A 13185-nucleotide genomic window follows, 5' to 3' on the forward strand; every position below is an offset into this window, starting at 1 on the left:
CGGCCCCCCCCCCCCCCGGCGGCCAGAGCGCCGGGGGGACTCGGCTCTCCCCCCCGGCGGCAGGGCAGCGAGCCCCAGCTGGGGCTCGGCTCTCCCCCCCGGCGGCCAGAGCGCCGCGCCGCCGCCCCCCTCCAGGTGCCGCCCCAAGCACCAGCTTGGGTGCCTGGTGCCTGGAGCCGGCCCTGTTTCACAAATAGGCAGGTAATAGGTCTATATCAACACCTTAAACTTAACCTGGCAACTAAACAAGCACAGACCACAAAGTACTTCTGTCATGCTTATGGCAAAAACCTGTACACTTAAGCCAGGGTTTACGCTAGAGAAGTTTTGCTGGTATAGCTATGCATGCAGGCAAACAATCCCAGCACAATGACAAAAGTGTATTTTTGCCAGTACAGATGTTCCCTGAGCAAAATAAGCTATAGTGGCAAAAGCACTTAGCCTAGTATAACTGTGTCTACAGTAGAGCTTTTACTGGTATAGAAATTTCAATCAAATTACACACACACCAAGCACTACTGCTATATCAGCAAAAGTTTCTAGTGTAGAACTGACCTTACCAAGTAAGCTACCATCTGGTACAATAGCTTTAATCTCCAGGATGATTTAACATTTAAGGTATAGCCCTATGCAGAACACAGCACAGTCATCTAATTTAGTCGTTACAAAGGCATCTATTGCAGTAGAAAGAGGCACATCTGGCCAAAGTGGTCCCTTCTTCTCAGCCAAAGGTAGATGAAAAAGAATGCTGTCTTGATTACAACTGCAGTATAATCATCTAGCAGCAACTGGGGGAATCTAATTTTGACATAGAGACTCCTTGGCAAAGAGTCCCCTGTTCTTTGCAAAGAACTCTCATCTCAAACCTGACACACACACACTCCACCGAACACATCTTACAGGATATTTATCCATAAAGAGTAACGTGAGAGATCTACAGAAAGCATGTAACTTGTCAAGATTCATAATCATCTCAAGATGTATGTACAGGTAATAATTAAGGAATAATGTATTTATAATTAAAGTATGTTTTATGTACTTGGAGTAAAAATTAGCCACCAGGGGATAATATGTCTGAGTGATGACCCATTCACCCCACTCTGTTCAACTGGTGATGCAATGCAAAGCTCATTTGTTTGGCCTTGGTCAATCCCAAGACCTTCAATGGAAAACCATCAGACACAAGTGCAAACATTTGAAACCTCCTAAAGGTACAAAAGGAACATTACAGCAAGAAAGGGGGTTTGCCCTGTCCATGAATAGAAACAAAAGGCTGTCTCAGTATAACACAGAGGAGGGAAAATCCTTTCATGGGGGAGGCATCTTGAGGAGCGAGGTGTTCTCATGAAAAATTGGATTTTGGTTCCTGTGAAGCCAGCCAGCTCTGCAACAGACTGAACTCCGGCAAGCAGTGGGGGGCGGGACCTACTTTATTATATAGGGAAAGAAACTATTAAGAGAGAGCCAGGTTCACATTTTATTATTTTGTTTTGCATTGTAACCATTTTTTCCACCACTGTCTCATGTTTCTAGTGGAATCTCTCTCCTTTCTCAAATAAACCTGCTTTTATTTTATTACAAGTGCTGTGTATTATAGGAGTGGTGGTTTAAGGAAAAACTGGTAAACTGGGGTATACTGTACCTTTGGAGGCATAAGATCTGGTGTGTCACAGATATCCCAGTGTCAGGGCCTGGATATCAGAGGGGAACGATTCAAATGGACTTGGGGATTGGAGTGCACCTATTGTTAACCTGCAAGGCAAAGACAGAGCTGGCAGAGCCCAGAGGAGCGTGCTTGATTGGCTGAAAGTCTGGTGATATTAAGGAGCTGAGATCCAGCAAGGCACAAGCAAGACTCCCTCATGCTGGAGGCAGGCTATAACAAGGTGACTCTCAGTCCTGGGTACCCCAAGAACTATCACATTAATTGTATGTCCAAACTGTAAATTTGAACAACAAATGGTGGGCACATATCCTCAAACGCAGGAGGAGGCATACAGTCCTCATTATATCTTCTCTTTGCCTGCCCCATCGTACCAGCATCACCTCCATTTTATATGGATTGAGCTCCAGCGAGCTAATTCTCATCCATGCCCCAATCTCTTCCACACACTAGAAAGCCTTCAACAGCAGTAGTTCATTCACGTGAAATGGGGATGTGCAGTTGATTACTTTGAACACTATAGCTCATGTCTCCAGTTACAGCTGAGCTGCATTTTCTACTTAAAACAGTGGAACTGCTATGAAACGTCCAGAATGATTTTTGTTGCCTGTCTTTTGGCTTCTATTTCTGCTATATATTTTTTGAGATAAGATGACCAGAACTGAATACAGTAGTTGAGGTGATGCAATACCAATAATTATGTAATAGTATATTTTCATTATTATTTTCTATCTCATTTTCACACAATACCACATATTTACCAGAACTCAGTAACACCTTCTAAATGCAAGTAGCCAGAACGTCATGGAGAGTATGCAGTGCAACCCCAATTTTCTCAACTCTAACTGTGTTCCACATAAGACTTGAAGGGGGTGAGCTACTGGGCAAAGGTGGCTTAAAATGCTTTCATAATCTGCAAGCCAGATGGCTTACCAAGGACCAGTTTTACTATTGGCACGAATTAGAGCATCCTTAACTATGTTGGCTAGTAGTGGTCCCTTGGGTCACGTGGCCAGAGATCACTGGAGCACAAGGTGGCTATGGCAGCTCTATGCCAGCCAGGGATTCCTCTGCACAAAGAGAATCCCTAGCTACGCTATTAAGGAAATGTTAGGCTCCCCTTCACACTGCTTCAAGATGCAAAGAGGATTTAACGGTGACTGAAAATCTGATCCTTAGAATCCAAAGGATTCTATACGGGGTCAAAACTTAGGCAATAGCCCCATAATTCCTTTAAAAATTTTTTAGATGTTTTCCTTTTATAGAATCAGAAAAAAATTTATTTCATTCTCCCAACAGAAAATTTACAGATTTATTTCCATTGGTTTTTGGGGGGGGGGTTTCCCGTTATTTTTCCCCCAGAAAATAATTGTGGTCCAAGCAACGAGACTTCATATGCCAAAATTCAGACAGAGAGACAAGGTAGATGAGGCGATATCTTCTATTGGACCACCGTCTACTGGTGGAAGCTAAAAGCTTTTGAGCTACACAGAGCTGAAGAAGAGCTCTCTGTAGCTCAAAAGTTTGTACCTTCCACCAGTAGACGGTGGTCCAATAGAAGATATGACCTTACTCACCTTGTCTCTCTCATATGCTGGGACCAACATGGCTACAATAACACTGCAAACAAAATTCAGACTCGAGAGATTATTTTTTAAGAGTTGAAATATAAAATTATAGAAACAGTGTCTGGTCTGACGGTCCTTTAGTAAAGCAGCCCTAGATGGTCATTCTGAGGAGGAGCCCTTACATCAGGGGTGGGCAAACTTTTTGGCCCGAGGGCCACATCTAGGCGGGGAAATTGCATTCAGGGCCATGAATGTAGGGCTGGGGCAGGAGGTTGGGGTGCGGAAGGAGCTCAGGGCAGGGAGTTGGGGTGCAGGGAGGGGTGCGGAGTGCGGGAGGGGGCTCAGGGCAGGGGATTGGGGTGCAGGAGGGGTTCAGGGTGTGGGCTCCGGCCCGGTGCCACTTACCCAGAGCAGCTCCGGGGTGGCAGTGGCGCTCAGCGGGGCTAAGGCAGGCTCCCTGCCCTGGCCCCATGCCGCTCCCAGAAACGGCCGGCACCACGCCCCTGCAGCCCCTGGGGAGGGGGGCCAGAGGGCTCCACGCACTGCCTCACCTGCGGGTACCTCCCCCGAAGCTCCCATTGGCCGTAGTTTGCTCACCCCTGCCTTACATCATACCACGTGAAAGTCCCATAAATTAAAGACTCCCTGAGTAAAAACTGACCATAGATCATGCTGGCCTTGAAAGAGCAGTTATAATGTATCAATAAACTGTATTTTAAGGACCTCTGAGGGGAGAAAAGAAGTCCCAAGAGGAGTCATTACAGTCTCAGTTGAACAAAATGATTTCACTGGTTCTGTCAATTAATTCAAAAGAAGTTACACTTTTTAAATCAATTTCTCATACATTAACTTATTCCAAAAAGTTACAGACCATGTAAAAATATCAGTAGAAGTCAGATTTAAAACTTAGAGAATCCAATTTAGCTTCGTAGTTAACTAATGAAGTTGTGCTAGATATTGCAAGTTGCCTTAAAAGAGTGCAGGATCCTACATATTATCATATTTGCTGTTATCTACAGACAAAACAGAACTAGTGGGAGGTACAATGAAAAGTTTTACATTTGAATTTTCCAGCTCTTGTCTGAATGGAATCCAGTTCTATGTTTAAAATTATTATAAGCAGAATGATGGAATACAAAATGGCAATTAAAAAAATTCTTAGTTCAGTTCTATTTATATATCTTGTCAATCAACCGACTCTGAACTGGCTAACTAACACTAGTAGTTGTATAGTAACTGAAGGGCTGAATGCATGCATACAAACACTACCTCAAGAGCATTATGAAAATGAAATTAGTATTAGGTCTACTACACAGAAGAAAAAAATAACTAAATGACAGAGGATAAAAACATTGTCTCTCAACTCATTCTCTGGAAGAAATTAAAATGTTCTGCACAACCACATGCTGCAAAATTACTATAACACCAATCAATAAGGGAAACAAAATGGAATGATTTTATTCTGTATTAAATTAACTTTTTGTGTTGAAAATTCTGAAGTGTCTGCAGTAAAATTATTTTTGATAAATCACTGCAGTGACTTATTCTTCATGCACCAGCAAATGCAGCCCATTGGAAATAAGAGAGATTGATATGTCTCCCATGCTTTAGTTACACAGAGAAACACTTCAAGGTGGTAAATGAGGTTCCCTTTTAAACAAACAGATCTTTGTGAATTTTTAAAACAGAAGTACAAATAATAATTCTTTTTTTCCAAGTTTGTTGACAAAGACTAAGAAAAGGCTCCACAAAGTAAAATACCATTCAAGAAGTATAGTTCATTAAAACCATCCTTGTGAGACTATTCTGGATGTTATGCCAAAACACAATTAAAATTTCTGAATTAGTAAAATCAAATATGACTAACATGCACAGAAAAATAATAGCATGATAGAAAGTTGTTGGGAACAATACTAATACAAATAACACTAATACAAAAAAAAGTCTATACTGTATGTGAATTAAGGTTGTATATATAACATTACTCCTGGGGAAATGCTGCACCACTGTGTGTGCACAGAATTCATGTCCCCCGCAGATTTTTTTGCTTCCCTGCAGAAAAATGACTTTCTGACAGGAAAGCAAAGGGAAGCTGCAAGAGCAGTCACACACCACTCTCTAGCCGCGAAGATACATCGTTTCAGGAACCCGGAGCAGCCAGATAGAGGAAAATCACCACAGGGCTGGGGACACCTCAGCCAGTGGCTCCTACCCTGAGCTGGCATCAGCTGCTAGTCCTGGCTGGGCTGGACACACAAGAGGACGAGCTAATCACTGTGCATATGTAGTCAGTTATGATGCATGAAGTTACTAAATTAAGCAAGAATCTCTGACACAACAGCTCCTATCACAAAGAAAAGTATCTACTTCTGAATCAGTTGAGCATTTTTATGAAGACTTCGATATTTGTTAAAGCTGATGCACTTCGTTACAACTCCTCTTCTTTGTGAAACTATTCAGCTGGCTCAAGAGCTCCACTCCAGAACGAGTTGAACAGTTTGACAAACACCTGGATCTTCTACACTGGTGGTCACTGCTTTAATGAAGACTAGGTACACCTAAGCTGAATGGCTCACAAAGAATAGGATCCCGGCATAGTAGCTGTTACTTTGAAGAGTTTCACAGAAGTTCTGGTCTTCAATGAACCAAGAACTGGTACATCATAGAGGACTCGGTCATCATGAATTTAATTCTCCAGTAGCTAACCACAGCGTATAAGGATTAATTTATGACTAAGAACACACTTTCCTTTTTATTTGACAAAATAATTACATAATACCAGGCAGCCCAAATTCTTATTATACGTACAATTTTTATTTTCTATTGTTTATAGTTTTTTAACCTAAATTGTCATGAAAATTTATGAAACTCAGAATGTGCATCTTATTGGGAGACAATTTTTAATTGATTAGACCCTGGAAATGAATTAACTCTTTTTTTTTAAAAAAAACTTCTCATACAATTCAATCTTTACTCAGAGATTATATGCTGAAAAATTAAGACAGATACACTGTGTTTTTAATATAAAATAAAGAGTCTGAATTTCAAAACAGAACACAACCTTAGCTCTAGAATCACAATAGCTCTGCCATCATGTATTATCTGAAGGTGTCTCTCTTGTATAAAGATTTGTACATAAACAACAAATAAAGCAAGTTTCTTTGTGCAATCTAGTCTTCCTTCAGACATGTAACTTTCTCAGGTACTCAAACATGATTACCATTATTGGGTATTTTATCTATTGCCTTCGCAAGTATGCTTATATATACCACCAATTTGCTTGGTGAAACTGGCATAAGTGAACTTTGAGTAAATTATCGGTCAATTTATCAGAAGGAAAAAAAAAATCTTCTCATTTTTACAGTGCCCGCAAAATCTACTGCAATGCTGCATCTCAACTCGGAGACCCAAATTAAAGAGGAACAGCAAGTGAAAATGGAAGAGACAAAGTACAAGAGGAAGTCCAGAGATACTAAGGTCCAAGAAGATCAATTAAAAACAGAGAGCAAAAGATTCAATTCTTTTTTAAAAAGGCAGAGAGAAATTAAATCTGTCCCCAACAAGCTGTTAAAGATCCACAGAGGTGCATCAGTGAACAGCTGCTAAGATTTTTAATGTATGAATTTTAATAAAGGGAACAAAACAAATTAAACACCTAGCCTGGCATGTATACAAGAGAGTTTTTGGGAAGATTGGGATAAGAGGGAAATGCAGAAAGTAAAGCCTTCCCTACACTAGGGAATTTTTACAAATAGTTCCTGCTGTTGCTAATAACAGTTCAGCCACACCTGTGTTAGTACCATTAGGAGCCCAAGTGTGGACAGCTCTCTTGCTCTGGCAACTATTTTCAGCAGTGTGTCAATTAAACTTGCTCAGAGCAAGTCTAATTAACATACTGCTGAAAACAGCTGAGAGTGCAGGAGAACTGCCTGCACTAGGATTCCACATTGCCAACAGCTGTGCAACTGAACTGATGTAGACATTTTTGTCAAAGCTCTCTAGTATAGACAAGACTTAAGATGGTAGTTATAACACTATCATGTAACTTATTAAAGGGACACTGTCAAATTAAAAGTCAAGCTTCCAGTATTGCCAACTTCAAAAGATCAAAAATCATGAGTCGGAACCCCCCATGAGATTGGCCCAAAAATCATGACATTCTAAAAAAAAGATTATATTGTGTTTTTCAGGTCAATCTCTTGATTTATGAACAGCCCATTCCCAGGGTGTGTGCATGTGACTATTAGTGTTGCCCAATCTCCCACATACCCGATAAGGTGATTTTTGGCCCCTGCTGCACGAGCTCTCACCCCCACATCTGCCCAGCTCCTGCCCAGCAATTAATCCTGTTCTCCAGTCCCCCATCAGTTCTGTCCCCTTCCAACCTTTCTCAATTCTGCTCCCACTCAGTTCAGCCCCATCAATTCAACCCCACATCCCATCAACCCCCACTGCCCTCAGTTCATCCTCCCAGCACTTACCCCATCTGTTCAGAATCCACCATCAATACAGTCCCATCCCCCCCATCCATCAGCCCTCACCCTCCTCACTTCAGCCTCTCTGTAGTCCCCGGCCTTACCTCTGCTTAGGGGTTCTTCACCCTCTCCAGGCTTGGGGGGAGGGGCCTGCAGTGGGGTTCCCTCTCCTACTTCCCAGGCTGGCAGGGGACCAACCGCCAAGGGCTGACAGCTGGAACCAGGCCCGGATTTACACCTTACATGCTCCTATGCACAGCATCTTCACCTACAGCTGACTTTCATGTTGCACACAGTATTAGAGAGGTAAGGAGCCACTAGAACGTTGGCGCCCCTAGGCATGTGCCTACTGTGCCTAATTGGAAATCCAGTCCTACCTGGAACCCTGGCCGCACCAGAGATGGCTGACAGGATTTCTAAATAAAAATTAAGCCTCACTTTTAGAACTCTCAAACTACAGGATTCCCCCCCCCCCCCCCAGTTGCTTCAATTGCTTATTTGAGGGTTGGCCCTCCCCTTTTTTGTATCTCAGATGAAGTTTCTCTACCCTACTGGGGGGTAACCATGCTGTCTCTTTCCCCCACTTGTTAGCTTTGTTTATCTGATATGTAAGTGAATTCTCATTATCTTTCAAAGTACTTTGGAATCAACTGCCTGGTGGAGAAACCACATTCCTTTGTTTAGGATGGGCTAGAAACACATTTAGCCCTTATCCTGCAAACACTTACACACAGACTAAACTTTTCTTCCACATGAAGTTAAGCAAATGCATAAATATTTGCAGGACCGAGATCTAACACAGGCATTTTTAGAGAAATAAGTAGCCGCAGGTAGTTTTAAAGGGACGCCAGGTCAAACTGGCCAAAATTTAGGTTTTATATTAAAAAGAAGGGTGGGAGAGATTTCCCCTTTTAATTCCAATAGAAAGAAGTTAAAAAAAAAAAAAAAGGTAAATATTCTCCTGCAGTGTTAACAATTCAAATACAGCAATGCTGGGCAAGAGCATGAGAAATTGACTAGAAACTGGTTAGAAATAGAAATGAAACTAACTAGTCTATTTTCATTGCACAGGTATAGAGAAGTAAAAAAAGGAAGTAAAGTACATCTTATGAAGTAAACAAATAACACAAACAATTATTGTTTTAAATGACAAAATGTATTATTATATCACAAGTAATGAAATCAGTCCTTTCAATTTAGCGGAGGACCATGGAAATCCAGTAGTTTGTATGCCAGTCCAGAAATCAAGGGAAGATTGTGTCTGTATTGTTGTGCCTCCACATAGATTTTCTCTCCAGAAATTAAAGAAGTAGAAAAACAGATACAACTATAGTTATATTCAACTGCAGCTTTTACAAGGGCAGAGTTCTCTAGAGAAATGAAAGCAGCAGCAATGAGATGGGCAAGAAAAGCAAAGACAAAGTGCTTGTTTGCACTTCTAAATATTGCTAGCTACAACAATGGACCACATTTGTATTGCTGCTGCTGGCACAAAATGATTCCTCTCCTCCCCCCTGCCCCACCCCAAGCATGGCTGCTTTTACATATATTACAGCTGTATAAGGAGGTTCCTGTGAAACCGAAATTAAGCTGAAAGTGATGTGAGGATAATTGAATAAAGTCAAGTACTTTACTGTTTGGATTCATGAGGTTTTTTTACATGTCTTTTAATGCCTTGGGGGTCCATTTATGGGGCCAAAGTAATGTAGTATCAGATCATCTCTTGGTACTTCCATTATCTAGGAACTAAAATACCACAAGATGACCAGATCTGGAATTTTTCAGACCCTTAAAGATCTTCCTGAATCATTTTAAAGCACATAAAAGATAACCAAAAGTGAAAATAACTCAAAACACCAACACAAATGCTACACACACTCTGCACATAACTCTCTGATATATCACGTTTGTACAGCAAAGCTGAAGAAGAGCTCTGTGTAAGCTCGAAAGCTCATCTCCCTCACCAACAGAAGTTGGTCAAATAAAAGTTATTACCTCACCCATCCTTTCTCTCTACAGCTAAATTGTCTTGTTGTGTTTTGATGTGGCTTATCTGCTGTGAAATGTACTGGGTCAAATTTAAAGAGCTGGATTTTGACAGAAATACAATATAGCATACGAATACTTAGGCCTGATTTACACCTAGAACTTAGGTCAACCTAGCTCATCAGTCAGGGCTGTGAAAAATTCACACTCCTGAGACATGCAGTTAAGCCAACGTAAGCCCCAGGATAGACACCACTAGGCCAACGGAAGACCTAGATACTGTGTTTTGGGTGGGGCAGATTTATTGCAGCATCAGAAACACCCCCTCCATCACTGTGCCAATGTCTACACTGCAATATTGCACCTATGCCACTATAGTGCTAGTAGTGTAGCCATACCCTTAGTTCTTGCTTTCTTAATGCTGAAAGATTTAGATGTCCCAGGTTTCTACAGTATTAGGCAAATCCTGCCCCCCACAGGTGTGGAAGTTCCCAGATGCATCAGAACTGGCCTGGTTCCACTGTGAAGAGGGCAGATTTAAAAACGCAAGTTCACTGGGATTCTCTGTTCCACACATGGTCTCTCTTTAAGGAAGAGTAGGGGACAGGACTAGTGATTCCACCAGCCATTCCCACCTTTCTCCCCTCTCAAAGTTGCACAGGCAGTAGGATCAAATAGCAAAGACTGAAATAGTGGTCAGATAGTGGATCCACTGACATTCTTAGCCCGAAACTGAGGATGCTTGCCCATGCACAGTTCCCTAGTGTTCAGCTCAGTTCTCAAAAGAGATGTTACAGGATAAGGATTTTTCTAAATGGCTCCTTAACATCCTTAGTGTTGCTTTATGTAGCTGAATGAAACACTTGAATGGAAAAGAGTTTCGCTTACCTTTCCAGCAGGTTGTGGATTGCTTTGAAGAGCAATGTCCTACACTCGTAGGAAAGCCCATTCTCCCACAGTCCTTCCTCCACCACTGTAAAAATATGTAAAATGTCAGAATGTTATCCATGTTGGGGGAGGTTTAGACTATTAAAACAAACATATAATACTCCAGCAATCAGAATTTTTAAAGAGTAGTTCATTTCTTGAAACTATTTGCATTACCATATACATGAATAAATATAGCTTAGGTTCAATCTTTATAGCTCTGTAGATACAGACAGAAAATAAGAAGTTAGGAAAAATGTATTAACCAAACAAATATTTATAAACAATATATAACTAATATTACAGCATGAATCAGAAATGTAGTAGAGTACAGTTTTTTAATTCTTTATTTCTCCTTGGCATCGCTGTTTCATACCTCCTTCAAACATGTCTAGACAGTGTGTCTCTCCCTGGAACAAATGGCTATGGAGTGTGCATCTTAGCATTTACAATTATGTCAGTAAACTCAGGTTAATTACCAATCAATTTACTTAAATCATCAAAAATATTTGTCTAATCAAGTCTTAGTCTACAATTCGCCCCTGCTTTACTTGCTTCAATACTTTGTGGTATAGCACCAACACTACTAGGTACACAATCAAATGATAAAACATAACTAGACTGTCACACTGCAGTTAGAAAATTAAGAAGTTGATGCCATCACCCATGGCTCGGCAGGAAACAGGTCTCTCTGTTCTGTTTTGGGTCCTAGCAAGGTAATCAAGCAATGCTGAAGGTTTTGTGTGTCTCCTACAGGTCTTTGGCAGCTTAAAAGATTTTCAGTTCACCTTTAATGGACTTGATACATTCTCATGTGGATTTGTTTTCCCACATTCTTCTCTTTAGAAATGAAATATTACCAGACATCTTGTTTTTAATTCAAAAAATTAAACTGAAATTACAGACATTAAATAATGCATCTGTACATTATAGAAATTTCCCCATTAGCTAGATATGTTTTGTACAATTAAGATGCAGAAGCTTTGCAGCTGAAGGCTTATTTGTATATCTGTGCCCAAATAGTTTACCCTTGTAATAAAAAGTATAAAGGATTTTAATATATAACTGCCATTTGTGTTAAATCTAATTTTCACCCTTTGAAAGTGACTAAAACGTCACCAATGACTAATAACTGCCTGCTAGAGAATAAGAACTGGCTAATTTGCTTTAAACTCTATCCATTGTTCTAAGCCCTATTTTGCAGGAATATACTCTGCAGACCTGTTTTGATGTATAGGCAAATTTAAAACCTACAGCTGATTAATAAATTAACACCTTTATATTTCTGAGGAATGTACTTTTTAGGTCCTTGTGGTAGTGGACATTGTGGTTTAGGACACTAAGGTTGTCAGTGAAGCTCTCAGGGAAGACAGAGAAGCTTTAAAGTCCTTTGTGATGGAGTCCCCAATCTTTCTGTCTGGACAGTATTTTGGGAAGAAATCCTTCTCGACAGGAATCGCATGCCCTTTGCCAGGATGCCACTAATGCATCAACCTAAGAAGAGAGAATCTCTGAATTGTAGCACTCTGTGAATTCAGGGCTGCCAAATGAGCCCCTCCTCAATAGGAGTTTCTTAGCTTTCTATTAAGACTCATGTGAAGTAAAAATGTAGAGGAATGGTTGTTTTGGTTTTGAAAGGGAGATACCTACACTTCCATTTGATTTGCTCTTTCACTCTCTGGCTGGATCTTGATAGTAAATACAACATACCTCCCCCTAAAATTTCAAAACACATCTCAAGGAAAAAAAACCTCTCCAACTTCTCCAGGTCGGGGTTAAAAAATTCCAAAGTCCAGGGCCCCCATTCTTTGGGAACAGAAGCTCAAAGAAAATGAGAATCTGTTTTTTTTTTCCTCCTTCCTCCTTTTCTTTTAGCCCTTTTTGGCTGTTTTTCTTTTCTTTTGCCTTTTAGACAGAGGTTTCTCATTTTATTTGGAGCTCCCTTTTGGCTCTTTGGAGAGGAAGCATCTTATAGAGCCATCTACTCCTCATCCTCTGATATGCAATAGGGAAAGAAATGCAGAGATACATTCCTGTAAGAACGAGCATCCTCTCATGAAGAAGAGGAGATAGAAAATATGACAAATGCCTTTCCAAATGGCTATTACCTACATTAAATGGAGTTCTTCAAGATGCGGGTGAGTTGGTGGATGGATAGATATTCCACTCTTGGGGCACATGCACCTCATACGCTCAAGATCATAATCTTTTGGCCAGCAGTGTTTGTTGGGACTGCACAACCACCACTCAGATCCTTCTCAACTGCAGAATCCCAAAGTTATAGGATTCTGGGGAAAAGAGGAAAGAGGATGCGCCATGGAATCACATATATGGACAACACATCTTGAAGAACTCTCCTTTCTTCTTTGAATGCTTGTCCAAATACATATTTCACTCTTGGTGTCTCAAATATATCGCAAGATCCAATCTGAGGAGATGGGAACTCAGAGCATAAGTAAACTTAGAAGTCTGAACATTCATATATACCTTATATGTGACCCCAGAAGTAATTGGGATCAGAATTTGGCTTGATGTTTCAATTTGCAGAAAATTCTTAAAGGGAAGG

At 40.8% G+C, this 13185-nt stretch overlaps 1 protein-coding gene across 1 annotated transcript in view; it reads right to left on the reverse strand.

Annotated features, from left to right (window-relative positions):
* Positions 1-13185, reverse strand: part of MED13L (mediator complex subunit 13L) — a 388191-nt gene that overhangs the window by 185218 nt on the left and 189788 nt on the right. Inside the window, exon 3 of the mRNA XM_026661254.1 lies at positions 10581-10665. Coding sequence (XP_026517039.1) covers positions 10581-10665 — 85 coding nt within the window. The remainder of the gene's footprint in view (positions 1-10580; positions 10666-13185) is intronic.

The sequence above is a fragment of the Terrapene carolina genome, unplaced genomic scaffold, assembly GCF_002925995.2.
Source record: "Terrapene carolina triunguis isolate 2854851 unplaced genomic scaffold, T_m_triunguis-2.0 Scaffold951, whole genome shotgun sequence".
In the NCBI taxonomy this organism is placed as follows: domain Eukaryota; kingdom Metazoa; phylum Chordata; order Testudines; family Emydidae; genus Terrapene; species Terrapene triunguis.